The sequence below is a fragment of the Lathamus discolor genome, chromosome 16 (genome assembly GCF_037157495.1).
Source record: "Lathamus discolor isolate bLatDis1 chromosome 16, bLatDis1.hap1, whole genome shotgun sequence".
Taxonomy (NCBI): Eukaryota; Metazoa; Chordata; class Aves; order Psittaciformes; family Psittacidae; genus Lathamus; species Lathamus discolor.
The window spans coordinates 2847013-2874811 of NC_088899.1; the positions used below are offsets into that span (position 1 = coordinate 2847013).

General features: G+C 55.2%; 1 protein-coding gene across 1 annotated transcript; it reads right to left on the bottom strand.

The window, feature by feature from the left end:
* Positions 1–3175: 3175 nt before the first annotated feature.
* WNT4 (Wnt family member 4) lies at positions 3176–19059 on the bottom strand. The gene is made up of 5 exons (XM_065696566.1): positions 18864–19059; positions 7048–7283; positions 4926–5057; positions 4050–4192; positions 3176–3846 (listed from the first exon to the last, which is right to left on the bottom strand). Exons 1-5 carry the CDS (start codon positions 18938–18940, stop codon positions 3379–3381), a joined length of 1056 nt encoding a protein of 351 aa, XP_065552638.1. The 5' UTR covers positions 18941–19059; the 3' UTR covers positions 3176–3378.
* Between the last annotated feature and the right edge of the window lie 8740 nt (positions 19060–27799).

Consider the following 27799-nt stretch of genomic DNA (forward strand, 5'->3'; position numbering starts at 1 on the left):
TTAAGGACAAGGGACAAGTGAAATGCATTGGCTGGGGGCAGCTGGGAGCGTGCTGGGCATCTTCAGGATGCTGGCTCCAGGGAGACCTGAGAGCAGCTCCAGTGCCTAAAGGGGCTCCAGGAAACCTGGAGAGGGGCTTGGGACAAGGGCCTGTAGGGACAGGCCAAGGGGAATGGCTTGAACCTGCCCGAGGGGAGACTGAGATGAGCTCTGAGGCACAAATTCTTCCCTGTGAGGGTGCTGAGGCGCTGGGATTCTGTGATCTGGCACCCAAATCCAGCACCCACAGCACAGGGATGGAGGCAAGAGGTGGCAGGGCCCTGACTCTGTATCTACATCTTGCCCCCTCCCAGCCCTAAGACACCAGGAGACCACAGGCAAGATGCTTCCAGCAGCACATATAGCAGCTGTGCCCCCTTGTCTATGGGCAGGGGAGGGGTGCCTTGTCTTAAACAGATGAATGTCAGTGCCCTCTGGACAGGAGGAAGTCTCAGACTTACTGAGGTCTAAGGTCAGTGGGCTCCCAAGCCAGTGATGTGCCAAGTGGCTGAGCAGAAGTTGGGCGAGGAATCTCCTTTTTCAATGAGGTGAAAGCAGGGATGCAGCCTGTGGTCCGAACACCAGCATCTGTGTCCCAGGAGGAGGGAGCAGGACAGCCTCAGTGTCCCTTTCACACTGTTCAAAGGCACCATGTGGACACTTCTCCTCCTAACTAAGGACTCTCTGGAAGAGACCAACAGTGATGAGATGCTTGCAGCACGGGCTGGTTTCACTCAGCCCAGCCAGGAGAAGAAAGCCCCATGGCTCGTTCAGCACAAACTCATTATTTAATAGGCAAAGTAAATATGGAAAGAAGAAAAAAGGCATTTCCCACCCCCTTCTGGTGCTGAAATTTACAGTTGTGAGAAGAGCCAGCGCGCTGGGAGCCGGGGTATCTCCGGGTGACATTTGCAAGGGCTCAGCTTTCATCACAGCTTGAAAACATCCCATACGCAGAGATTATCTCCGCGCTGATCTGGATTGTCTTGTTCAGCTTTGGCCCTCAGCCTAGATGGACAATGAGCAGAAAACTTGGCCAGTGGCCTGAGGGCCGTGACCTCCTCTGCATGAGCTGGGAAGAGGAGGAACAGCCTCCAAGGTACTTGAGAACTTGCAGCCTTGGGGGGCTAAAGAGATGGAGCAAAGCTTGGATCCCCCCCCGAGGATTTAATGCTGCATCTTTGAGCAACCGAGCCATGGAGAGAGGCAACGGCTGCTCTGGTGGGGAGGCCTCTGGTTTCCATTGGGATGGATCAACCCATGGGGCTCAGCTCCGTGTCCCCCGGGTGTCACCCCTCCGCCGGGCACCCTTTGCCGAGGGGTTTGGATGTGGGGCTGAGCAGGCAGGAGGGAGGCAGCGCTGAGGGGATGCTCACTGCAAACCTCCCTCGCCCTGCGCTGCTTCAAGTCGGTTGTCAGCAGCCTTCCAGCCGGACGGTGTCTGGAGACCTTCCAGCGACCACAGGCTCTCCCCCGGCCCATCACTGCCACGGCACAGACGGGATTTAACGCATGTCTGCGCGTTCCCCCCAACCTTTCCCCTCTCGAGATGAAGCAAGGAAGCAAAACAAGACCGCAGGTTTGCAGGAACCTCCTCCTCCAGCCCCCAGGGCGACGGTCACAGCGCCGGGCTCTTCTGGACCACGTAGGGAGGGCTCGGCAATGCCACCCCATTGCTGACTCCTCGCCTGGGGTTCCTGTTGCCTGGAGGTGCCATCCCCAAGTTTTTCTCCCCTTTTCCCTCTCGCCTCACAGGGAAGCGGGTGAGGGATGGAGGAACCGGTTTGCTTCCACCTCCCCTCGCAGTGCCCCTCTGCTTATTAGTTCTCCAAATATTTCGTCCTGCAGCACGGGCTCCGCACTAACCCGATCCCAGGCGGAGGGGAAGCCAGAGCGGGTAGGACAGCGCGTTATCCTCATGGCATCGCTCCAGGCCAGCCTGTGGGAGCGGGATGGGGCAGATGGGGCCCTGCTGCACTAAATCCCGGCGGTTTGGGCACGCACAGCAGCATCCCTCCTGCTCAGCCCTCTCATGCTTCCCAAGGGCAAGGCAGAGGCATCGGCAGAGCACGAGTGTTGCCTTTCCCCCCAGCAGCATCTTTCCCTCACCCCAAGCAATTGCTCCACTTCAGACTTTTTGCTTTTCTCGGCAGCCAACAGCATAGGAACCATTCCCAGAGCCCTCACCTGGTGTGGAAAACAGGCATGTGGAGCCGGAAGAGACCTGGGTGCGGGATGCAGGTGGGAGCGATTATGGGGCAGAGGAAAAGAAATCCCCTGGGATTTCCTCCCATTGGCTCCCAGCTCCAGTAAGAGTCACCGGACTGCACCTTAGGAAAAATCTCATCCCCAAAAGGGTGGTCAGGGATTGGAACAGGCTTCCCATGAATGGCGGAGCACTGTCCCTGGGTGTTCACAAACCACGTAGACAAGGCCCTCAGTGCCATGGGTTAGTGGTGGCCTTGGGTGTGCTGGGGCAATGATTGGACTGGATGAGCTTAAAGGGCTTTCCAACCTGGTTGATTCTATGATTTTATGGCCTCTCTGGATCCTCCTCACAGTCTCCAGCTGAACAAGATGCTGAGAAGGGAGAGGAGAAGGGAGCTTACAAGGGGAAGGAGAGCATGGTTGGAACACTGCGTCCTCCAATGGCCCTGGGCAGCTGCTGAGGTCACTGTAAATCAGAGCGACCACTGGAGCTGCTCCAAATCCATCCAGCGTCCAGCAGGCCGTGGAGCATCCCACAACAGCGGGATGCAGGAGTGTCCCACATCCCCCTCATGGGGATCACCCTGCACTGAGCTTTGCCTCCTGCGGACAGTGCCACCCTGTCACCGTGTGCTCATCCTATGCAGGGCTGCAGGTGCTGGCTCCATGCCCTCCCCAGGCTCAGCCAAGGCCAGCAGCGCGCCGGGTTGCTTAAACACACAAAAACAACTGCAGCAGAAGATACCCGAGCACCCAACGCCAGCCCCAGCTTAAACACCTCCTGTCTGCAGCGCTCCGAGCCAGCAGGAGCGCGTCTGATGAGAGCAGCATCATGCAGGTCCCCAGCCACTGAATGCAGACACTGCTGGCACAGGACACCAAGGGGCTCTGGCTTCAGCAATAACTATGGCAAGCGAACAAAACAACATCAAAAAGAAGCCAAGAATGCTCAATTTTTTGAAACTTTAAATATTTTTTTTCTTTAAAATCTGTTTTCCTCTGGGGCTCTGTCTCTGTGAAGAGCTGCGCTCTCCCTGCAGCGTCTGGGTTCCTTCCTCAGTCCTGGCCATGGGGCAAGGGAGAAGCAGGGTCAGTCAGGGAGGGGGACGGACGGGCGCTCCCCGCCGTGCATCACCGGCACGTATGGATTTCCACCACCCGATGGCAGGGTTTGCACTTGACGGAGCAGCACCAGTGGAATTTGCAGCTGCACCTTTCCACAACCTCCACCTCGTCCGTATGAAAGCCCCGGCCGCAGCACATCAGCTCGCAGCCATCGATCGCCTTGGAGGTCTTGTTGCACTGCCGGCCGCTGGTACCCAGCACCCCGTTCTTGAGGTCGTGGTCACAGAAGTCGGGACTGGAGTCCAGGTAGACGAGGTCCTCGTCCGTGTGCGGCTTGAACTGGGAGTTTTTGGGCACCAGCACTTTGGTGGATCCGATCTCGCTCTGCTCGACCTCCGTGGCGCCGTCGAATTTCTCCTTCAGGACGTTGCCCACTTTGCGGAAGGGGGGCATGGCTTTCCAGCACGTCTTGAACTCGCAGGAGCCGGACACGCCGTGGCACTTGCACTCCACCCGCATGTTGTTCAGGATCGCCTGGAGCACAAGGCACAAGAAATGAGAGGGGATGGTCGGCTCGCGACGGACACAGCGAGAAGGGCACGGCATGCAGGGTCCGGAAGGGGTGTGTGGAATGCGATGCTGATGCGCGTGAGATGATGGGATTAAAGGAAGCCAAAGTGGCTCAAGCGGTGGCTGCAGAGCTGCACTGGCTGCCCAGGTTTCCCCCTTGCCATTACCTTCCTCCCTGCCTCGTTGTTGTGCAGGTTCATCAAGGCTCTGTTGGAAGAGGCCCCTTTGCTCCTCTCGCGGACGTCGACGAAGGACTGTGAGAAGGCCACGCCATAGGCGATGTTATCAGAGCAACCTGACCACTGGAAGCCTAAGGCAGAGAGCATGGATGAGATGGATACAGCCAGCCCCCTCCAGCCTTGCTCTTCCTAAAACACAGCTGACCTGCCCCTCTGCTGCCTTGCTACCCACAAAGCTGGGCATCCCAAGGGTATTGGGGAAGATGAGGAATGTGGCCCTGGGGGACACACAAACAAAACGCTTTCTCTGCCCCATGGGCCATGCTCCCAAGTGCATTTTTGGTGAACTCACTTGGACTAACAGGAGTTTCATAGAATGGTCAGAAGGGACCTTAAAGCTCCTCCAGCTCCAACCCATTGCCATGAACAGGGACCCCTTCCACTGGAGCAGCTTGCTCCAAGCCCCTGTGTCCAACCTGGCCTTGAGCACTGCCAGGGATGAGGCAGCCACAGCTTCTCTGGGCACCCTGTGCCAGCGCCTCAGCACCCTCACAGGGAAGAGCTTCTGCCTAAGAGCTCATCTCAGTCTCCCCTCGGGCAGGTTCAAGCCATTCCCCTTGGCCTGTCCCTACAGGCCCTTGTCCCTAAGCCCCTCTCCAGGTTCCCTGCAGCCCCTTTAGGCACTGGAGCTGCTCTCAGGTCTCCCCTTCAGGAGCCTTCTCTTCTCCGGGCTCTCTCAGCCCCAGGTCCTTCTCTTCTCTATGTGTTTTACACTCTCCTCCTGCCTGGCTGCTCCAGGGGTTGGCATTTCCATGCTTGGCTACTCTGCAGCCCTTCCCAGCTGCCCCCCCGTTGCTCACTTACCCTGCGGGCTGCCCCCCTGCACCGTGCGGTCACATCCACACTTGTCCAGCTCCCCGCTGCTGCAGGCGCGGGTCACTGCGAAGGCCACCCCTGCCGAAGAGATGGCATAGACGAACGCTGCCTCCCGTGTCCCTGCAAGGCACAAACCACGGTGGGGAAACAGGGCCGCAAGTCCAAGGCATGCAAAAGGGCTCTCCTTGGGGTGCGCAGCCCTGTGGACAAAGGCTGTTGTGTGCCTCTGCTCCTCTTCCCTCCCAGCACTGATGTTGCACATCATGGCACATCAAGTGAAGCCTTTTGCTCCATCTCTTCCTCCCAAGGGGGGGTACCCCGTGCAGGACACTCATCCTTCCCCACTCGCAGGGATGCTGTTTGCTTAGTGCCAAGCCTGGACCGGTCTCAGCAGAATCACCTCGGCCCTGAGACATCATTTGCAGCCATGAGAGCCCCGTTTTGCAATAGTGAAGGAGCTGGGAGCTGCCCACAAGCTTGAAAACAAGAACGAGATGGGCAAATCATAACCTGGGAATGAGAGAGATGCGAAGGCTCTATTGCCACTGTGGCGAGAGCTCTCCAGAGCTTGTAAGGAGAGACCACCTTGCCTGGTGCTTGCAGGGCACTTCTACCATGAAATCCCTCCTGCATCCACAGTACTTGGCTGCTTTCCACCTCCAGGAACGTTGCAGCTGCAGATCTCGTGCCATCCTCTCACACAGGGTCCTGGAGCACCCAGCACCTCCCAAACCACCCTGCACAACCCCATTGCACACCGGTGCAGGACCACACTGGTCCCCAGGGTGCAGCCCCTGCCCAGCTTTTGCATCTACCTATGTGGTGCCACAGGGTTAAGAGCAGCTTGTCTGGGAAGCCAGGGGACATCCCTGAGCAGAACCATACAGGGCAGCGTGGCCATGGATCAGCTCTTGCAACACCCAAATCCCTGCCATCCTCCGAGGCCGGTTGAGGACACAGCCCCTCCATCTCCAAGGAAGGAGGGTTGGCGTTTGGGGTAGTCCCGAGCCTGGGGTAGAGCAGGGGATGTCTTGCCAGCAGACATCACCCTGGCTTGCTGGTTGGACAGAGGGCAACTACTTTGGTGGTCGCAGCCCAGACTTTGGTGGCCAAGCTGTACTCTGGCTGCAGTGGCTGTGGGGGGGACTGAGCCGCCTCCAAGTTAATCGAGGTTAATAGTAGGATCGTGTTGGTCGGTTTGTGCTGCGGCTGCCTAAAAAGAGACGACTTTTAGTTTCTGGTATTTCTGGTATTTCCAGTCCCTGAACCTTCACAAGAAGAGATCTTCACCCCTGCGTTGAGGGGAGGGAAGTCAAACAAGGAGCTGGGGGGAGGCTTTGGCCTAGGGGTGCTGTGATGGGTGTATCAGAGACGGCACCCAAAGGGAGGCAAGGGCCACTTTTGTGCCCTCCGTATCCTCACCCTGATGCTCTGGGTGCTTGGTGGTTCAATCGCAGCCCTGTGCCGCTGGGACAGCAGCTGGGAATGGAGGGGCTGGGGGCTGCCCTGGTCCCAAACCCTCCTGCAGGCTGGCAATGGGTGGTGGTGGGTGACGATGCTGCCCTCGGAGGGTGCAGCCACCGTGTGTTTTACTCGCCTCGGGCGGCAGAGGGCTGTCCTCCCAAGGATTCACCTTGGGATGCTTGGCTCTGGTCTGGCCCTCGTCATTGCTTCAGCGCTGCCAGGGGGAAGAGACCCGATAAATGCAGCCATTGCTCTGCAGAGCGAAGCTCCTGGGCTTGGGGGGAAGAGGTGAGACTGCAGGAGGCTTGAACTTGGCACGTCCTTGTAAGAGGTCCAGGCTCTGCGGATGCCCTGGGCTGGCCCCTTCATGCATTGGGTACCCTCTGGTGTGGAAAAGGTTCAGGAGAGGAAGCACCCAGCAGCTGAAGAACTGCAAGGGCCCGGGTTTGCTGCCCCCAGTACAGCAAAAAGAGCCCAGCTGAAATGCCCAGGGAAGAGCCCCACAACCCAGCACTAGGCCATTCCCTACTCTACCTCTCTGCTGGCTCAGCAGCACGCAAGCAAAACCCTCCTGCATCCCTCCGGACTGCTGCTGTAGCCATTCCTGCCATGCAGCATCACCCCAGGCACGCGTCCTCCGGCTCACCTTGCGTTACCACCTTGCCAAAGACAGGCAGGGTATCCAGTGTGGAGCAGTTCCAGCGGCGGTTGCGGAACTGGTACTGGCACTCCTCGATGGCCAGCTGGGCTCCGCGCCGCACCGAGTCCATCACCTCCAGGTTCCTCTTGCACATCTGTACCTGGCGCTGGATCAAGCCCTTCAGCTTCTCGCAGGTCTCCTCCTCGGAGATGCTCCCCACTGAAGACAGCTTCGCCAGGTACCTGCCGCGACAGCACGACTGGTTAGGAGGAAAGGGTTGGGAGATGAAGGCCTTGGGTGCCATGGTCTAGTGCGAGGTGTCCCTGCCTGTGGCGAGGGGTTGGAACTGGATGATGTTAAGGTCCTTTTCATTCTGTGATTCTATGCTCTGGGGCACCCTGCACTGTGAAAAACAAGGGGTCCTAACCTCTCACCCCCTCCATAGCTGAGAGCTGGTGTCCATCTGGGGTCACCTTAAATGTACCACTGCTGCAGCTCCACAGGATGCATTTTTGGCTGGCAGAGAGCAAGCCCAAGCAAAACAACCATCCCTCTGCAGCCTGGTCCCCTGTCTCTCAGCTGCTGGCTCCCCTTTGCCTCTATTGCCTGCAAGGAAGATATTTTCGGCGTTGTCTGAATGTGCCCGGTCAGGTCTCCTGAGTACCGGCACATCCAAGTGCTACTAGGAAAAGTCTCTGAAGCCAGCCAAAACAAGCAGGACGGGCGCTCGGCTGCCAGCTCCAGCTGCCACACTGCTCCCGCAGCGTGGTGTGTGCTCATCACCGACGAGCATCGCCCTCCAAACCACTTCCCTCCTGGAGCCTGCTTTTAGCTCCCCCCAACCCCCAGCAGGCAAGGACGGCCTCTGGGAGCTGCCAGGTTTCCCATCACTTGGAATTCGAACAGGGCTTAAAGCAGGGAGGGCAGAATCAGGAGCCTGCCGTGGGCAAAACTGCACACGCTGGGCACCTCCTGCACCAGCCCAGCTTGTGAATGGGACCGTGAGGTCTTTGCTGACCTGGAAAAGACTGGCCCTGCGTGGAGGTGACCACGTGCGCGGCTCTCCATAGCCCCATCCTCAGCAGAAGTTGTCACAGAGCTGCTCCTCGGTGTCAGCATTAGGGGCATGAGGGACCTCATCCTTTCGGGGCACGCATCCTGCAAGCTCTTGGCACCTCCTCACCGAGCGCGTGGGCACGATGGTCCCTGTGGCACATTGAGGTAACCCAACCCACTGCCCTCTGCACGTGTCCATCCTTCCGCCCCTGCCTCTGGATCCCAAAGGGAGCTTAGGATAGACCCAGTCAGCCTATCTACTGGCTCAGTCGGGCTGTCGGACAGCCCAAGGCCCTCTACAACTCTGTGCCCGTGCCAGCACGTGCGTGGCTCAGTCCCTCCTGCTCGTGGCTGCTGGCACCCGCTTTAAGCGACGTTCTCCTGCCATGGAGAAGGGAGGTCCCCTTCACGGGACAGGCAAAACTCACGCTTGCACCCGCTGACCACACCGAGCTTTCGGGTCCTCGGGAATCGCCAGCGGCAGCTCCCGTTGCCTGCACCAAGAGATGCGAGTACCGAGCGAAGGCTTTTTGGAAGCCTCATTCCTTGACTCTGCATTTCCCAGCCCTACGAGAGCTTGTGGGTTTTTTTGTTTGCTTGTTTTTTTCCTCCTCCTCCCAAGTTGCGACATCCTGCTCAGGATCCTGCCTTTGAAGCCCTGCTCGCCTCCGAGAAGTGACTGTGCAAAAGTGGCTCCTGCTCCCTGCCTCTTCCCATGTGTCCCAGGAGCCGGATCTGCTGACTCCAGCCACAAAATCAAGTTGTCACAGCCTCTTCCTCCCATTCGCCCTGCCAGCCCGCCCCAGGAGGAGAGAACAGGATTTTCTCTTCTGTGCATCAGCAGAATTATTCACCAGCTTGGTTTCATGCTTACAACTGGGGGACCGCGGGAGACGGTGAGAAAGCCGGCTTGGCTTGCAGTGTCCGTGGGGAGTCTGCATGGCGAGCTGTCAAAAGCATTCAGCTTTCCTTGTGCGTGGAGATCGCTTGATGCAATGCCTCTCGGACAGCGGGAAGTGGCAGGCTGCCGTGCTTTCAGAGCCAAGTTCTTTTCTAGCCTTTATACCAGCTAAGCATCTCTGCCCAAGCTTGCTGCTCCTCCGAGGGCACAGCCCTGTCTGCAGAGGACTGGCTGCGCAGCTCCACGATGCACACGGCTGCCTTGGAAACCCCACCATGGCCAAACGCAGGGCTGTTGCCTTCAAGGACATGTAGTGATAGGACAAGGGGGAATGGCTTGAACCTGCCCAAGGGGAGACCGAGATGAGCTCTTAGGCAGAAGCTCTTCCCTGTGAGGGTGCTGAGGCGCTGGCACAGGGTGCCCAGAGAAGCTGTGGCTGCCCCATCCCTGGCAGTGCTCAAGGCCAGGTTGGACACAGGGGCTTGGAGCAAGCTGCTCCAGTGGAAGGGGTCCCTGCCCGTGGCAGGGGTTGGAGCTGGAGGAGCTTTAAGGTCCCTTCCAACCCAAACCAGGCTGGGGTTCTATGATTCTGGCCCCCACACCATGCAGTGTCCCTGCCCCTGCGCTGCTGTCCTGGACACGAAGTGCAACAACTGCTGTTCCTGCATCTTGCTGCTCTTGGCTGACCCTTGGGAGGATGCTGAGCAAACCTGGACTGACTGAGACAGCTCCATCCCCTCCCAGGTCAAGCCTTCATTTCAGTGTGAGCATGGGGAAGCTGGCACACAGCAGAGCAGTCGGATTCATCCCAACACACTGGATCAGCCCATCAGCTTTGAGCCTGGAAGCCAAGAAAACCCGATTCTGCCTCCAGTACCAACCCTTTGTGCTGATCTGGCTTTCCCCACCTCCTGCAACTGAAGCAGGATTTATTGTACCAGGGAACCAGCTCCTGCAAAGCAGCAGGGCTGGTCCTGCCGATGAATCAGTGCCTGGTCTGACTGCAGGCACCTTGGCAGGAGAGAGCTGTGCCGCAGGTGTAACAGCCACATTAATATCAGCTCTGCTAGGGAAGGGGCCATCATCTCCTTTTCTAATATACTTCCCAGCTCACTGGGATTCTCCAGGCGATGGGGAGCTATAAATTCAAAGCACACATGAAGAAAAGCATGACAAGAGCCTTTCAAGCCTTTCCAAGTAGATGTACCTGATAAAGATGCCTCCCCAGCAGGAATTTAATGCTGTTTGGGATGATAAAATGAAGGCCAAGGATGCTTCAAAGATAGGTACAGATCTCCAAGAACAGGTCTGGTAATTTGTTTTGTAAGGCAGGCAAATAAGATGAAGCTGTCCAGAACGGTGCTCTGGCCTCTGTCCCCCATGACAGGTCCTCTGTATGCCATCATTCCCCCTCAGCCCTTGTGTGTCTGCCCTTCCTTGGGGATGGAGGAGCCACTTTTGCACAGTCACTACTCGGAGGCGAGCAGGGCTCCGTGTGCCTAAAATGCCATGGCCTCACCACACCCCCAGCTTACTACCAGTCCCCTCCATCCCACGAGTACCATCACTGCTTTCCGAGCACACACTTTTTTTGGGCAGGGGAGGAGCCTCCCATCCTGGTCCCTGGTCCAGGAAGCATCAAGAGATTGAGTCAAGGGTATAAGGAAGGACCTTTACTGAAGGAGCTGAGCTTTGAGGCTTTCACACGGCATCTCTCCACACCATATCCAGGACACCAGGCAGGAACATCACACCCCCTTTCCCCTTTCTAAGGCAGCTGAAGGGTGAGACAGAAGCTGGGAAACATTCTCTGCCCTCACCAGCACTAAAAGATGCTTCCACCCCACAACTCAGAGTGTTTCTCAGGGCTGCAGAGCCCAGGCAAGGTACCAAACCCACCCGCAGCATCCCACGGTCACCATGGAAACCTGGCTCTAGCACTTCGCCTGGTCCTTATCGCGGACCTTGCTCCGAACTTCGTTTTCCTGGACTGAGGTGGTAGAGACCACAGACAAAGCCTTTGTCTATCTGCAGACACAGCAAGACAGGCACAACAGGAGGAAACCCAACAGTTCCTGCCCTTTACAAGGTCTCAACGCAGATCTCCAGCCAGACATCACATCTCAATTGCTATGCAGAGCTGCGCAGGGCTCTAGAGCGTGCCACAAGCCTCGCATGCAGCCTCAAACCAGCCCTGCTTGTGGACAAACCCCTGCAGATAATGGCACATTCCCTTTCCAAGATTTGGCAAAGAATACTTCAAGAGGTGAGCTGTTCCCCGAGCTGTTTGTTCAGGTTTTGTCTCTTTGCTTCGTCATTGCATTTATGTTTCTTTTCTCCTGCCTTTAAATCCAAACGGGTCACTTGCAGCACAAGCTCCCTTTTAATAGAAGTTACTGATTTAATACAAAACTGATGGGAAGCCCTTCCTTTTTATCCCCCATCCTCAGTACATAGATGAAGATGGAAACCCCAGAATTTAAGCAGCCACAGTTGACCCACCCTGCAAGACAGCAAATGAAACCTCATATCCAGGGAGCTTTGAATAGGTCGGGGGGAAGCCCTACCTAAAAATGATGGTAATAATTTCAGGAGGAAGAATAACGGATGGAATGACAAGGAGACGTTGGAAAAGTCACAGCAGTTGGCAGATAGAGCCAGAAGGAGAGGGGAGGAGATTCCCTGCCCTGGGAAGGTGCAGGAATTTGAGTCATTGACAAATTCTCAATAGAGGCAGGTCAGGGAAGATGCAGCAGAAATCTCCAGGGTTTCCTTTACATAAGAAAAGGAATTTCAAGTGTGAGAACTCTTTCTATTATCTCATTTTGGGAATATTTTCCTGAAGCAGACCCAGGCCACTGGCATCACTGATGTATCACTTAGAGATGCTGAGGAGTTGGGTGAGCTCAGAAGCTTCGCTTTGTTCAGCAAACACTCAAGCTACTTGGGACACCTGCCTGGCCGAGGCCACAAAAGGCTTGTTCAAGCCTTACGTTGCAAAGATGCCTCAGCTCTGCTCTGAGGCAGCCTCTGCAAGCATCCTCCCTGCTCATGGAGGAGCAAAGTCAGCCTGGATCAGCAGCGCATCTCTGTGCCTCTTGTGGCTGGGTGCATGGCCAGCCAGTGACCCAGGGTTATCCCTGCGATTGGGACTGCCTTGTGCAGACAGGTTTCTTCTGAGGAAGAAAAAAGGCTTCTTTAGGATGGAAGAACCAAAGGTGCATCAAGACAGGCGCACGCAGAGAGAGATACTGATCAGGCGCTGCAAGAAGCCATCCTGCAGCTATGGTGAAGGGGATCATCTTTTCCTTGTTGCTTTCACCTTCCAAGCAGAGAGAAGGCATGGAGAAATGTCCCAAGGTTGGCAGGTCAAAGGATGCTCTAGGAGAGCCCCCGTGCTTTCTTGTGGTGTCCTGCACTGGGCTTGGTACCACTCTCTTGTGCCAACAAGACCGGGGTTGTAGGAACCACCCCCATTCTTGGCATGGTTCAGCAGCTCTGCCAACTTGGGCACGTTCCTGTCAGGATCTGTGGAGACCTGTAAGCTCACCCTCATCCAGTGGCCAGCTCTGCAGCAGGACATGTCCCACCAGGCAAGCCCTCCTGGGAATAGATATCCTGTCTTTCCACCCCTTCTTAGTGTAAAACATCACTTACAAAGTCATCCCCTGAGAGCCTGTCTGGTTTCTTCCCTGGAAGAAAAGCATCCTTCTGGCTCAGTCCTGTCACTGTTACTGCACGTTTCACCTCTTGGCTGATACCATGCATTTCACACCCTCACCTTCACCTCCAACTGCCAAAACAGGGTACCAGGAGGAGGTAATACCATGCTCACCATTACCTGCCTACAGACCTGAGTGTGCAGCTCCACTGCCTGAGCTCGTATCCTGACCCCACACCTTATACCCTGTACCTAACACCATCTGCACCCAGCAAACACACATCTACCCATGCACCAGCTACTGGTTGTGGCCTGCCTGCCCCCATTACAAGTCTATGGGGACAGTGAGATGGCCTGGCCACTGGTCCCAAGCCAGTGCTACTTCTTGGCTTTATGAGCATCCAGGGCAACATCTCCACTTTGTGGTGGGGAAGACCGAGGTGGAAGCTGGGAAGACCTTGAGAGAAGCATCCACATTGGAAATCTGCTTTGGAAGAAGCCTTCCAATACCTGAAGGGGGGTACAAGGATGCTGGAGAGGGGCTCTTCATCAGGGACTGTAGTGATAGGACAAGGGGTGATGGGTTCAAACTGAAACAGGGGAAGTTCAGGTTGAAGATAAGAAGGAAGTTCTTTACTGTGAGGGTGCTGAGGCACTGGAATGGGTTGCCCAGGGAGGTTGTGAGTGCTCCATCCCTGGCAGTGTTCAAGGCCAGGCTGGACAGAGCCTTGGGTGCCATGGTTCAGTGTGAGGTGTCCCTGCCCATGGCAGGGGGGTTGGAACTGGATGATCTTAAGGTCCTTTCCAACCCAAACCATTCTGTGACTCTATGCGTAGGAAATATCCTTTACTGCATCTCCCTTTATAAGTCAATAGAAGGTACTCCTGGGCTCGAGAACAAGAGCAGCGCCTTGTTACAAGAGGAGACAAGCACAGGCCATGGGGCTGAACTGTGGGAATTCCCCTTCTGCAGCGCTTCAGGCTAGACCTGGTTGGAGAAAATCTGATGAGTTTATAGTTTAGATCAGAACCTGCAAATCTGCGGTGAGAGGAGCCTTCTGCAGGGTTAGTTTGGTTTCGCCCAGCTTCCAACAGACCCCAGGCTGCTCTCCAGCGGCCAAGAGACTCGATTCATTCCTAACCCCAAGTGATTTGACGAGAGCACAACATTGGCTCCAGTTCTGCAGAGCAAGCCGGATCCTGCACATCACCTTCACTGCTGCAGCACCCTGTGGGGATGCTGCTGGGGCTCACCCACAGGCATGGGGCAGACACCATGGGGCTGGAGCCAAACCGAGGTTTCCTGTGCTTTGTACCGTGCTGGCAGGCTCGGATGAATGAGATTTTTGGGGATTCACAAGGCTTTCAAGGTTTAAGACAATAAAATCAAGTGTTGTAAGAGCCGGCATGGCTGGAAATACAGGAGAGCCCCCGGAAACTGTCAACCTCCGGGACTGCTCAGCAATTTCATCATTTTAAGGAAGCCCAGATAAATGGCTGTAATGCGTTTCTCTCCATCCACAGGGATAAATTAACAGAGCGGACAGCAGCCCTCAGCAGAGTAACAAACACTTCTTTGGCTTCAATGCAGAAGCCCAGTTCTGACTCACGGAGCCATAGAGAACCAGTGCAAAGAGGAAATCAGCTTCTTGCTGTTGCTCATGTTTGGAGCTGATCCTCTTCTGCACCATCTGGAGTGCACAGCGGTTTCATCTCGCTCATGTCCACCCTACCTACAAGGCTCTGCTGCAGTAGTTGGGCTGTAGTTTCAGTTGTTCCCTTAGGAAAAGGCAAAAATGCCTGTCAGTGCTGAGGAGCAGTGAGCACAGGTCCTTCCAATGCCATCCAGTCTTCCTTCTGTACATGACCAGTGCTCACAGACAAGCCAAACTGGTGGCAAGTCCTGCACCAAGACTGACAGAGGCCTCTTGCCTCTGCAGGATGCAGCCCTTAAAGCCAGCCTCTTCTCATTGCTGGGCTAAAATCAGCTGGTTTTGTCAAAAGTGACAAGACTTACGAATAAATAAATGTATTTCCAATGGGGGCTGCTGGCTTCACCCTCCCTCCCCTCGCGCTCAGGGGATGGGTGTCACTGGTTGCATGCACCAACCCTGCAGGATGCCCAGAGCAATGCAAAGGAGCCCTGAGCACCCCAGAAGCAGAGAGCTGCTCATCCAACCCACAGCAGCCCTCAGAGCAAGGGACATTCTGCATCAAATCCAATCGGTGCAACCCACCATCCCATCTGCCGGGGCAGGCACGACCTTCCTCATGTCCTCGCATCGAAACACAAGAGTACCGGGTTGGGCAGCAGCAGCTTTGCCCTGGAGAGAGCTGCATCTGCCGAACCAGCACCTCCGCAGACAGCATCCACTGGGAAAACGCTGGACTGGTTCCTTGCCAAGGGGAAAATGGGAGGGTCTCAGCGACAATGCAAAGAATCTTGTGCAAGTTAAACTCGGCCAGGCTCGAGGCGAAGCTGGCGAGGATCACCTTAAAGAAAGAACCAAGTCTGGTTTAAAACCAGAGGGATGCAAGCATAGGACCCAGGCGTGCTTCTTCCCAAATCCTCCACATTGCACAACGACCCAAACCGGCACAAAATGAGCGTTCGGGCTGCTCTTGCGACATTCGCGCTGCAAAGCTGGCAGGGATGAGCACGGAGAATCGGGCCCCGCGTTAGCAAAAGCACCTTGTGGTGTTCAGATGAAAGGGGGGACAGGGAAATCCTCCCTCTCAAAAGGGGTCACTATGAGAGAGCAGCTGCTTAGCCAGGCTCGTTTGGGCACTTGCAAGGTCTCCACGCTTTCCCAGAGTGCTCAAATTCAGCTTTTTTAAAGGGGTTTAAAAGCCCATCTGTGCTCCTGGCCCCTTAAGCCAAGTCTCAAGCCCAGACAGGAGTTTTAAACCCCTGTAAATAGGGGGTAGAGGGAGCTGCTGGTGGCACACGCTGCTCCGCAATGGCATAACCGCATCTTGGACTATCCAGCGTGCATATGGAAAGCATCCTCCAAAGCCAGTTTTAGCTGCGAGAAAACAGAGAGAGGCTACAGTGATACCCAGATAACCTGGGTCTTACTCATTAAAGACCCCTGTCCTGTTGCCCCCGATGCTTTCCAGGCATGGGGTTTGACTCTCATCATTCAAACCACCCCAACAGCTACAGATTGCAGCGGCCCCAGTGCCATGTGCAGTTAGTCGATGCCTCCATCCACAGCACATTTTCTAGTTCACCTCTTCAGGTGGACTTCCCTCCCTCCAAAACAGATAACTAAGAGAATAAATAGCTAACTAAAAGAGCAAATAGCTAACTAAATGACTAAATAACTAACTAAATGACTGCTTGCCCCTTACTTCCTACTAAAACTGGAGCCCGAGTGCTCCAGAGAGGTGCTCCTTTGGCCGAAACCTTCTACACAACAGCATCCCCAGCACTGAGATGGTTTTGAAAGGACATGCTTTAGTTCCACCACAGTGATGGTGCAGGTTCAAAAGCTGAATCAAGTCTGTGAAATGTGGGTTGCTTTGGAAGTAACTTGGCTATTTCCCCTCTATAAAACACATCCCTGGACTCCTCCGGAGATAAAGCAGAAGCTAGAGGTATGGTACATGACCAGCTAGGATGTAAAAAGCACCAACTACAGCCCTTTATTTAAGTCTACAGTTCCATGCCTGAAGAGGCAGGAGGAAAAGCTTTAAAACTCTCTGAGCCTCCAAAGGCAGGAGGAAGGTGAGAACGGGGTGCAGAGCATCCCTTCAGAGCCGGAGCACAGCAGCTTTGTGCATCGGCAGCAAGCCAAGCAGCAGCTCCCCAAACTCAAGACACTGAGGAAACACAGTTGGTTCCTAACCAGGGAGAAAGGAGCTTGGTCTGTTTAGCCAAAAGATTTGGCAAAGTCCCGTCCAGCTCGATGAGCAGCGGAGCGATCCCTCCGATACCAACCCCGTCTCCCTTTACATGGGATGGGGCAGCTCAGAGAACACCGCTTGCAGAGCCAGAGCGAGCCCTTCCCCACAAAGCCAGGCTTACACAAACCCCTTCAGCTCAAGTGTTGCAAGCAGCGTCTCGGCAGCGCTGGGAATGCGAGTCCGGACAGGTCGGAAGAAGCTTTTTTTTTCGGGGGGGGGTAGGAAAGAACAGGGGGGAAGAAAAGACAGAACTGAGCTTAATCACTAATCCAGCAGGTTTCTGGCAAAGCAAACTTCACCGCGGCTGCCACCCGGCACACACACCTATGAGCAGAAGTATGCGCTGGTGAGGTGCGGGCTGGCAGCGCCCCGGCAGGGCAGAGCCCACATGCGTGAGGCTGCGCGAAGACCTACGAGGCACGCTCATTCCTCGAATATCTGATAACTCCTGGGATCCTTCTAACCCTGTTTATTGCCTCCGGCAGCCTTTGTTTCTGAAGTGAGAAGATAAACAATGGGAATTGTCTTAATCCTAAAGGCAAAGAATAAAAAGCGCCGAGCGGGGGACGATCCTTTCATCCCGATACATTTGCAGCATCGAATCAAGTTGACCCCCTTCCTTTCAAGCGCACTGAGATGCGTCTGCTTTTCCTCCCCTGTTGGCAGGAACAAGCCCCCCGTGCCCACCCCGCACCTCGCCGGCATGGGTGGCTGCACACAGACCTCCCCGGCTATTGCCGTGATGCACTCCTCCGCCTCGGCATCCCAAACACGCTCCCAGCTGCGTGCAGCACTGGGGACCATGGGGTCTCAGCTCTGCGCATCCGCTTGTCAACCTCGCTCATGAACCCCCCCCTTTGCCAAGCACTTCCCTGTGCCAATCCTGGGGCAGCCGAGGCTGCTCCTCTCCAAGGATCTCCCACCATCCCGCAGGGCTTCTTTTCCCTGCAGGAAAAACACTTCCCACAGTTCCCAATATACTGTCACCCGCAGCATGACAGCTTCAAAGACCACCTTGATAGCTGCTATGATCCACCCACCGCTTGCCGGAGACGCGTGGCATGCAATTCGCTCCATCTGGCAAAGGAGGAGGGGAGGAGGACGAAGTGCTAACGCATCCCAGGCGGCAACCGATGGGAGAGCACCTTGTCCCACGGGCAGGACACTTGGAGAACGCCGCTGACCCGGCGCTTTCCCTGGGCGTAGGGAGCATCCTCCAAAACCCACCCACCTCCTGCAGCCTCCAGAGAGGCAAATCGAAAAGGCAGGAAGGTCGGGAGCTGCATCTGGGTACGGAGAGGACTCCTTGTGCAGGGGATGCACTTGCGGGGCCATGCCTACCTGGGCACAAGCCACTCGGGATCTCTCATGCCAGCAGCCCCTGGCATTACCTGCCCTCACTGACAGAGGCCGGGGAGGTGGGATGGAAGTGGCCCATGCTCTCAGCCCCACAGCGGGTCTGCTGGGTGCAGGCACTGGCAACTAATCTTTCTCCAGCCGACGGGTGCAGGCGAAGCACCATCTCCCACCAGAGCAGCTTAGTACGGAGGAAGCGGTGCCTTCGCTCAGAGCTAGGTGGGAAGGTGCTGCCATGCTCCATCCCCTCTGCCCCCGAGGGGGGGGGTGTCTCCCAGAAGACAGTCCCACCGCCTTGGCAAACACGCAGGAATTTTCCAGAAGGATTTCCGCCCCTGTTTACCTTACACATGGTTTCAGTGTTTGTTCAGTGGGTTCCCGATGTCACCGTGCCACAGCCCCCCGCCACTGTGCTCCCTCCGGGAATGGGGTCCGAGGTGTGCGCAGCTCTTCCCACTGCCGATCCCTGGGGCCAGCGTCAGCCCTGCCAAACCCTGCCCTGCACCGCTGGCCCTCGCGCAGCACCTCACCAGCCCCCAGGCCATGCTCTGACCCGATGCCCCGACCTCCGTCCTCCCCCGCCGTGCTCCAGGCTCATGACTTGAGGATAAAAAGGGGACGGGGGCTCGATAACCAGCCCCTGCCCATCCAGCCTGGAGAACGCTCCATATCCGAGCATCGCTGCAGCCCACCGGCCCGGGGATGCGGCTCCAAGCCCCACCGCCACCCGTGTGGGGTGTCCGCGGCTACCGGCGCGACGGGGACGGAAGGCGGCTGCCCCGCCGGGTACCACCGAACAGCATCATCGCGGCGGTGTGTGTGTGTGTGTGTGGGGGGGTCTCCCCACGGGGCTACCCGAGCCTGGCGGCACCTGCCCCGGGGCAGCAACAAGTGGCGGCGGCGGCGGTGGTTCCCCCCCCTCGCCCCGCGGCTACTCACAGCCAGTTGCTGGCGTTGGCCGAGAAGGTGGCGAGGATGATGAGCAGCAAGGAGCGCAGGAAATACTCCGGGCTCATCCTGGAGGGCGGCAGGGGCAGACCGAGCGCGCCGGCGGCGGCAGCCCCCCCGGTCGGTCCGCCGGGGCCGGGGCAGCCGCCGCCGCAGGTGGGCGCGGGGCAGGAGGAGCAGCAGCGGCAGCAGCGGCGGCGGCGCTGCCCGGTGGATGCGCCCGCGGCGGCCGCCGAGCCCGACTGTCAGCGGGGCCGGCCCATCCCGGGATGGAGCGGCGGGACGGGGCGGGACGGGGGCGGGCGCAGCCCCGGGGGCCGCCCCGGCCCCGCCGCCGCCTGGGCGGGCCCCGCCGTCGGGGACACCCCCGGAGGCGGAACGGGGGCTGGGAGGGCATCGGGGGGCTCTGGCGGCGGCCCCGAGCCGCTGCACGGGTTTGGTGGGTGCGTGCGGTCGGGGCACGGCGGGGGCTCGTGTCCGTGAGGGTGCAGGGAGAGACGGGGGCGTGTGTGTGTGTGTGTGTGTGGGGTCCTCTCGCGTTTGATGGTCACGGAGTGGTTTGGGTTGGAGGGACCCTAAAGCTCACCCAGCTCCAACCCCTGCCACGGGCAGGGACCCCTTCCACTGCAGCAGCTTGCTCCGAGCCCCGTCTTGAACTCTGGATGCTTTGAGGGTAATGGAAAAGCAGAGCCTGCAGGATAGGGCCGTGGGTTTCCATATTGCTGTGAGAGTCGCCCCCAAGGCTGCCTTCCCCGTAACCACCTGCCGTTCTACCGGGAGAGGTTTCCTAAATCCCGCTTTCTGAGGATTTACCATAAATGCCAAGTTTTGGCACTTGAAAACTGGCAAACAAGGAGAGGCGCCTGGGCGGTTTCTATCAGGAGGGGATAGAAGAAGCCGGAGCTGAGGTTGCAAATCTTCACAGGGCTGCCCCCATGGAGTGCTCTGGTGACGGGCTGATGCTCTGCTGATGGGCTCTGGGTGATGCTTGACCAAGCATAAAGGCTTAAACCCCCCTCTGAAATCTGGAAAGGCCAACCCTTGGGAACCCCAGGAGCTCCCAGCAGCACGGCTTCTCCACCCTGGAGGCTGAGCGTGGCAGCAGGGACCCCATCTCCTCCCCCTTTGCCATACCTCCTCCATCCATCCCCAGCTGCCCATGTGGGCACAAATGACTTAATTTAAAGCCAGGAGCAACAAGAGATGGCTGCTTGGTGTGAAATCCAAGATCCCAGGCAGCCAAATCTCCTCCTGACAATGTTGTTAGTTAGGTCTATTACTAAAACCTCTTGCTACCATCTCTAAAATCTTGCCAAGCTGGTTTGGAGCTATTCAAAATACCCTTTTGTCTTTTCAATTCCATTTTCCTGCTCTCAGTGTAGCCGGGACACACTTATTCAAAGCACGGCAACTTGCACCGGGCTGCACACATGCCTGTCTAAGTGTATTACACCTACTTTAGAATCTCTGCATTAGTTCCCTGTCAAAGCGAGGATTTAATTTCAAAGTGCTTTGACTTATATTCCAGCTCCTGACAGGAGGCAGCCCACCCTCACCTAGTCATTCATCTGGCTTTCACGTCCTTGCTGATTATCCTGGTTGAAAGCGGGATGCTGGCTGCTTTGCTGGTGAATCGAAGGTTGTTGCTGTGAGCCCCGGCCGGGTAATTCAGTGCAACTGGAGCTGATTAATCTGGCTCATCGCTTGAGACAAAGCCGTGGCCTTCCTCCGGCTCCTAATCGCTCTGGGTGTTGAGTGAAGTCGTCAGGAAGGCAAGAGCTAATTGAAAGGCTCAGGGGAATGAGAGGTTAGAGGGCTGTGGCTGGCTGGCCAGAGCCATGTGGATCATAGAATCATAGGATAGCTAGGGTTGGAGAGGACTATCGAGTTCCATGGCCATGGGCAGGGACACCTCCCACTAAATCCATGGATCTGTGGATCCATGGGAATATCATAGTTTTTGGGCATCACGTGTGTTATTTCCCCCCCCCCCCAAGGGGAAACACCAGAGTGTTCAACAGAAGTCAGAGTTTAGGCATGGACCCGGGTTTCTGCATGGGTCCCCAGGGTAGCCTGGCTGGTGTGGACATCTGCATCCCATGGAGCATCCCTGGCAGAGATGCTCCTGATGCCAGGGCTGGCAGTGCTGCTGGCAGGGTGAGGGCATCCTATGGCTCTTGTCAGGGTAGCTGTCATGGAAGACCTCTGTGAGATGCCATACTTTGATTTCCCACAGCCTTTTGTATGGGCCCTGTGTGCTCCAGGTGATGTGAGATGCTTCTCTGTCCCATGATGTCCCCTCCAGCACCTAGCTCCAGACTCGTTTCGTGGGCCCTGCATTAAGGGTGGTAGGCGAGGTGGGTTGAGGAGGTGTCTAGGAAGGCAGATCCCTTGGTTGTTCTGTTCCTCACCCTGCTAGCAGCAGCAGAAGTTGCTGGTCACTTGGCCCCAGCATCCCTGCAGATGTGTTCCTCCCGGGTTTGCTTCCTCCTTCCTTTCACCTCCCACCTTCTGCCCATAACACACCTTGACATCTCTCCTGGCCTGGACGAGGAGCTGTAGAGCATGTCCACCCCTTTCTGCAGCAGGTTCAAGCCGCTGACTGCAGCTCAGCAGGTAGAGCAGAGGGGAACATCAAGACTCACCCAACAGGAAGGGAGGTACCCGCAGAGGGCATGAATGCCAGGCTATTTCCAGGAGTCACAGCGTGGGATCACATCCACAGGATGTGTTGGGACCGGGATGTCCATGGGGTGCTGGGTTGCGCCCCATGCTGGAGGGAAGGCAGATGCAGACACATCTGGAGTGAGTCACCCTGAAGGGAAGTGCAGTGTGAGCTGTCTGCGGGGACGATAACGGTGCAGCAGGGCACCAGGGGTGTTTATTTTATTGCCTCTGCCGTGGAGGAGATGATGAGTGTGAACGGACACAATACGGAAATGGGCACTCACCAGGAGAGCGGGGTCCCTTGGCCTTTTCAAAGATGCCCATGAAACACAGCTCAACCGGTACCTGCAGCTGAGGCGCTTTCTGTGAGCTCCGCTCTTTTGGCTTCTCATTCAGAAGCTCTAAAGACTTCAAAGCGTGGTTGATTTGGAAGAGGGGAAAGCCCACACACAGGAGGGCATTTAAGCGAGGTACCAGGTCTCCTGGGCTTGTGCATCGGTGCAGAGCACCCCGCACAGTGGGGTCCCTCCTCTGCCACCCTCTGAGGACAACAACCAGGAACAAAGAGCCCTTGGCACCCCCAGTGAGCTCGGAGCTCTTCACTCTATTAGTGCCCATGTGTTGCTTTAATAAACATCAAACCCCATTTGGTAATAAGGCTCCCTTTGATGTCTAAATATTTCAGGGGATGGGAAGAGGAATAAAACGCACCCAAGGAGCGTTTCTCAGGCTTGCCCAGGTGCTGCTTTATTCAAAGGCGACAGAGAAATTACCATCACTATATCACAGGTGAGGGAAAGGTCCCAGTGGTGACAACAGGAAGGAAACTTCCAGTGCTGAGACCAATGTGAAAGCTTACAAAGGTGTACCAGAACCTGGATTCAAGTGATGTAAATACAACTGTGCTGAAGAGTAAGTGCGGACAGGTTGCACTCTTGCTCAGTTCCTAGATGTGACCAGGGCTATTAGTCACAGGGGGGTGGGGGACATTTTACAGGTTCTTTTTGGCTTTCTGATGCCCCTGGGGCTTACCAAAGGGGACTGAGCGTGGGGCAGCCTGCAGTGGGGACTGCGGTCTGAGCCACACGATGGGGAGAAGAGCTGTGAGAAAGAGGGAGGCAAAAGTCAGTGGTGAATCTGAGGCTGTGGGGGTTGACGCTGAATAGAAACGAATTCAGTTTAGAACTGAATGGAACATAAATATCGGACACTTAGCAACAGTGCGTGTATTAATCCTGTCCTGGAGAAAGGAGAAGCTGTTCTGGGAGCCTCCGGCCCAGAAAACACAGGACAATTGTACTCCTTTATAGAAACCTGTGGTTTTTCTGATGAAATTTATTTCAAACTATCCAAACATTTCAGCGCGGCGCTGATGCCTGCTCAGAGAAGGTGCTGTGCAGGGGTGCTGCTCACAAACAGAAGCAGCTTTGCAAAGGTGAAAACTGCTCTGACAAAAGAACTGTGTCCAGCCCATTATAAACAGAAGGCGAGTGGCTGCTGTAACCCGTGCTCACCTGGCTGACTAAACACAGCACGATGGGCACTGCAAAGTCAAGATGGTCCTTTCTGAGCTGCAACGGGAAGCCTTCAGCTCCTTGTGGATTGCAGAGCACTTCAGCCTGTGTGCTTGGGGATGTGCATTTACCTGCGTTACTGTTCAGAAGCCACAGGCATTCAGTCCTAACAAGCTACTGAGCCATCACCTGAAATCCAGTGCCAAGGCTGAAAAAGTTCACTCCTCTGGGTTCATTGTCAAATAGCGCATTGAAAAAACCAAGCAGAGTACCTTGGGATCTAAGGTTTTTGCTTCTGGATGTTGTCTCTGAACACACCATGGAAGTTTCTATGGTGACTTTGTGGGTGCTGTCCATAGAGGAGCTTAAGAGCATCCCTGGATGCTTTCAAACTATACCATTGCATAAAGAGGCGAGTTTACCACCAGCCAAATATACCCTCTTTCGCAGGGATGTGAATGAATTGCCCTGTCTTGTAGTATCTTAAAGGAGGTTGCGTCACGATTCCGGGCTCTGGGGTTTGAAATGCATCACGACTGACTTTACCACTCGGTTTTCCTGCTGAAACAACTCCCGATGCAGGTGCCAGACCAGTGGTCGTGAACAGGGGTGCACATGCAGCGAGCCTGTGCTGGAGTGACAGCCAGCGACTGCAACCTTTGCCCTACTCACCCTGTCCCAGCCGGATACATAACACCCTGACCCACTCCTCTGCAGTGCTTATTATACCTCCAGGCATTCAGGAGTACCGGGACTTCATCCCCCATCACAGGGGAGCCACGCTCGGCTGAGCAGGTTGGGAGAAGGGATGGTGGCCACCAGGACTGCAAAGAGGCTTCGATGCTGGTGATGGCCAAGAAGGGACTGCGCAGCGATGAACACCTCTGGCCATTCGTGTCCTGTGGTGGTGCTGTCTTCACGTTCAGCACGTTGCAGATAAGACCCACTCAGGTGCCCGGTGGTGTTATCAATGCCAAGATCTTCAGCTTCAGTGATATCCACATATCTATGTTTTCAGAGCAGGCTGTGGGACTTGTCTTGCTTTAGCTCCCTCCTGGCAGCACCCACCCTGTTAGTCCTCTTGTCGGTATGGTTTCAGCCCAGCCAGCTTGCACCCCTCCAGGCAGTGGCTGGAGTTCAAAGAAGGTCTTACCCCAAGGAATGGGATAGAGGAGGCAGCTTTGGTTTTGGCTTAGCTATATGGTTCCTAGCAGGTCTGTACCATTCAACTCTCTGTGCCACCATTCCCTGGCTTCTTTTGTTCAGTCATGCAGAGGTAGCCTTTTGGGGATCCAAACCCAGAGGTGGGAAGGAACAGAAAAAAATCAAGGAAAAGATCAATGCTGATCAGGATATTGGATCTACCTATGGTGAATAAAATGCTGTTGGAGAAAATCCTTCCCGATGTTTGTGCTGAACCATCTCTTCTATCGGCTTAACGCACAATGTGCATCCACAAAGTGGAGGAAACAGGAACCTGAGATATGAGCAGCATCTTCTGGAGAGCTTGTCCTGTGCTTAATGGGACCTCTCAGGTGCGCTTGGAGCACAGCGCTGTCTGTAGCTTTGCGGCTTCTTCATTGGGGTGGCTGACGAAGGTGCATGGGTAGGGCATTGTTTCCTGGTTGGGAGGAAGATGTGGGCTTTGGGAGATAACCAAGGGGCAGGTTCCTGCACTTAGACCAACTTGAGTCCACTGCTCTGCCAGAATGCAGCCGATAACTGAATCTGATTCCGTATCCAAATCCTTGTTTCTCCTGAAACACATTGGGAATGGAGCTCGCACAGCAGCATTGGGCTGCCTGGGGCCCTTCAGTTTGATTTTCTCTTGTAGTGGGAAACTGCTTATTTTAAGTAATGTTCTCTTCAGAAATGACTAATTAAACAACAGAGCAGGAAACGAAAGAGACAGTGAAATCCCCTCAGCTGCCCAGCACATTTCTATATCAATATGGTGGTAAAATGATGAAAACAAAACCTTTTGGAGACAAAGGCGAGGGACAGACCCGACGACGCAGCAGTGAAAAATCTATACTTTGTGATAATAAAGTGAAACCACCATGTTTATCCTCTGTCTTGGAGGATTTGGGGCAATTATTCTTCAGGAAGGGAGGGAAGCCATGTAGAAATCAGAATAGCCCAGCTTTTTTGCTGAAATATTTGTACAAATCAGGTTATTCAACTACAGCAAAGGACTTCTTTGGGGCTGTTGCTGCTGAAATTATCCTGCAAAACTGGAAGGACCGTAAATGCTTGGCCTTAATAGCTAGCTCCATACAATGCAAACCTAATCAGTGAAGCTTGAAATGTCTGTGGCAGGGAAGAAAGGCAGAGTTTTATGGCTCTGCGGAGGTGTACAGAGGACGGGGCACAAAAAGCCGCTTAACGCGCATGGAGGAGAGCAACCTCTGGTCTCCATCTGCCAAAAGCCACTTTGTGCTCGGGGACAACGGGGTGAATTTTCCACGCTGACACAAGCTGCCTTTTGCCTGCGTTACCCCCTTTTGCCCCCGACTCCCAGCCAGGCTGAGCGCTGTGGGGCAGGGACCCAGCAGAAACCACCCCAGCAATCCGGGCGAGAATTCGGGTCGCACCGTCTAACTTTCGGTTTTGCCTCCAGCAAAGGCTAAAAATGTTCCACATCACTTCGAGGTGTCAGGTTATTTGGCCGTGGGCTGGGAACAGCCCTCAGAACATCTCGGTTACACATTACCCTGAATATCTCAGCAAATGACTTGCAGCTAATTGAAATAAAGGAAACGCCGTGGCTCGGTTTACCCGGTGCACTGTATATAGCAACGCAACCGCTGCGTTCTGCATTGATCATAAATCAGGATTTATTATCCCACCTGGCAAATATTGACTTCATTTTTTCATCCCCCTCGGTCTGTACTTCCTCCTCCCGTCAATATAGCAGTGTTCATCCCAACTTAAGTCAATAGTTTCTTACTAACATTTCAGGTCTAGAAGTGCAGTGCCTCAGACTCAGACCCTGGATCCCCAAGCCTCTGCTCAGTGGTTTTCAACCTGCTTCGGTTTGCTGAGTCTCAAAGCTTTTCCTGTGGCAATGCAGCCCCTTCTAAGCCAACTGTACTGATAACAGGCTCCAGGTTGATGAGTTACTTGCTGTGGACCCCGCATTAAGTAGGGATTTGCGGATCAGGGGTTCAAAAGTGCAGATCTGAGAGATACAGGGGAGACGGTCAATCAGTTAGACGTGAATAGTTCCGCATATTGAGTTTAGAGGGGTTCCTGAGCCATGGGGCAGATGTGATCCAGAAAACCCAGCAGAAACCACTAAGAATGGGACTGTTGAGGTGCGCAAGAGCTGTGGGTGCTGGCATATATTTGACCTATGAATATGCATATATATATATATGTATATATATATCTGTGAATTCAGCTTGAAGTCAGGAAAACGTTGCCTGCGTCAGGGGTGGCAAATCAGTCTCACACTGGCAGTGCCGCATCCATCGCCTGTGCCCTGTTCGCGGGGAAGTCTGCAGCACTGGGATTTCTCCAGAGCAGAACAAAGAGATGGGTTGTAAATACCACAGAGCCAGGGAAATGGGGGGAAATGCAGAGGGGCTCAGACACAGGAAATTTGGGGAGGAGACGGGATCAGAAAGGCACATGTTCACTGTCTCACTCAGGTTAGTGAGAAAGAGTGAAAAGGCTGGAGGAAAGAGAAACTCCACATGGAGGACAAGCCATGGGCAGGTGGAAGGAGCCAGGGTGCCTTGGAAAAGGCTGAATATCAGGTGGAAAAGGGATTAAAAATGATGGATTTTGTCGTCTGTGTACCTGTGTTTCTTGTACTCAGTAATGAGGTGGTGGTGGATAGTGGGGCAACATCTCGTCTCCCTGATGAGTAACTCCTGGGGGGGTGGTTTGGGTTAGGGAAAGTCAAGCGGAGGGATGGCTGCTAGGGGATGAGGAGGAGCTAAGCACTGTTTCTAGGGCTGCTAGACCCAATGGCCTCTCCCATCCAAGGGGTAGCACTTGGACTTTGTGCCTTGGACACATGGAGAGTACTGTGGGCTACCAGGATCACAGCATCCAAGCCATAGGGTGGACCACTGAGTGCTGAGATGCGGAAGCCCTGCCAGGATGGTGTTAGTGAGGCAGACACAGAACTACAGTGCTCTTGAGTCACAGATGATGAGGAGGAGATGTCATGGGCAGAAAGGCAGGAGGTGGAGGATGCAGGGCTTCCCATCACTCCTGGTGTCTGGGTAAGCAGAGTCTTAGAGAAGAGGGATAAAAGTACAGGAGCTCCCTAATGCTTCTGAGGCAGATCAAGGGAGATGACCCTTCAGGCAGTAAGTGACCTGGATACTGAAGCTGGGAGGTTGGCTATGTTCCCCCTCTCAAGGGTTTCTTCAGTGTTCTCTAAGCTTTGGATGCCAGTGGACATCTCCTATTACTTTCATGGGGAGGGAGAAATAGCAGAATCAATCCATGTGGAGAAGGAAGGCCTTTGGGATGCTGAGGTTTCGGGAATGCCATGCTGAGATGTGTAACACACTATAGTGGTGTCTGAAACAGCTGAGAGCCTGGAGGGCATCGCTGGACCCCTTTGAGATCCTCAGACAGGTCCTTTGCTGTGATTTGCAGGGTGCATCACCCCACAAAGGACAGATCCCCAGCACACTGTGGGGAGCTCATGCATGGCAAAGGGTTCAACACATCTTCCTTCAGTGTAACCCCCTGTAAAATGTAAGATAGCCAACCAGGGTCCCTTCT

Coding starts and splice junctions, on each gene's coding strand:
- WNT4 (XM_065696566.1), bottom strand. CDS start 18,940: ATGAGCCCGGAGTATTTCCTGCGCTCCTTGCTGCTCATCATCCTCGCC. Junction 5,058..7,047: donor TGGCAAGGTGGTAACGCAAG/GTGAGCCGGAGG, acceptor TGTGCCTTGCAG/GGACACGGGAGGCAGCGTTC. Junction 3,847..4,049: donor ACAACGAGGCAGGGAGGAAG/GTAATGGCAAGG, acceptor CTTGTGCTCCAG/GCGATCCTGAACAACATGCG.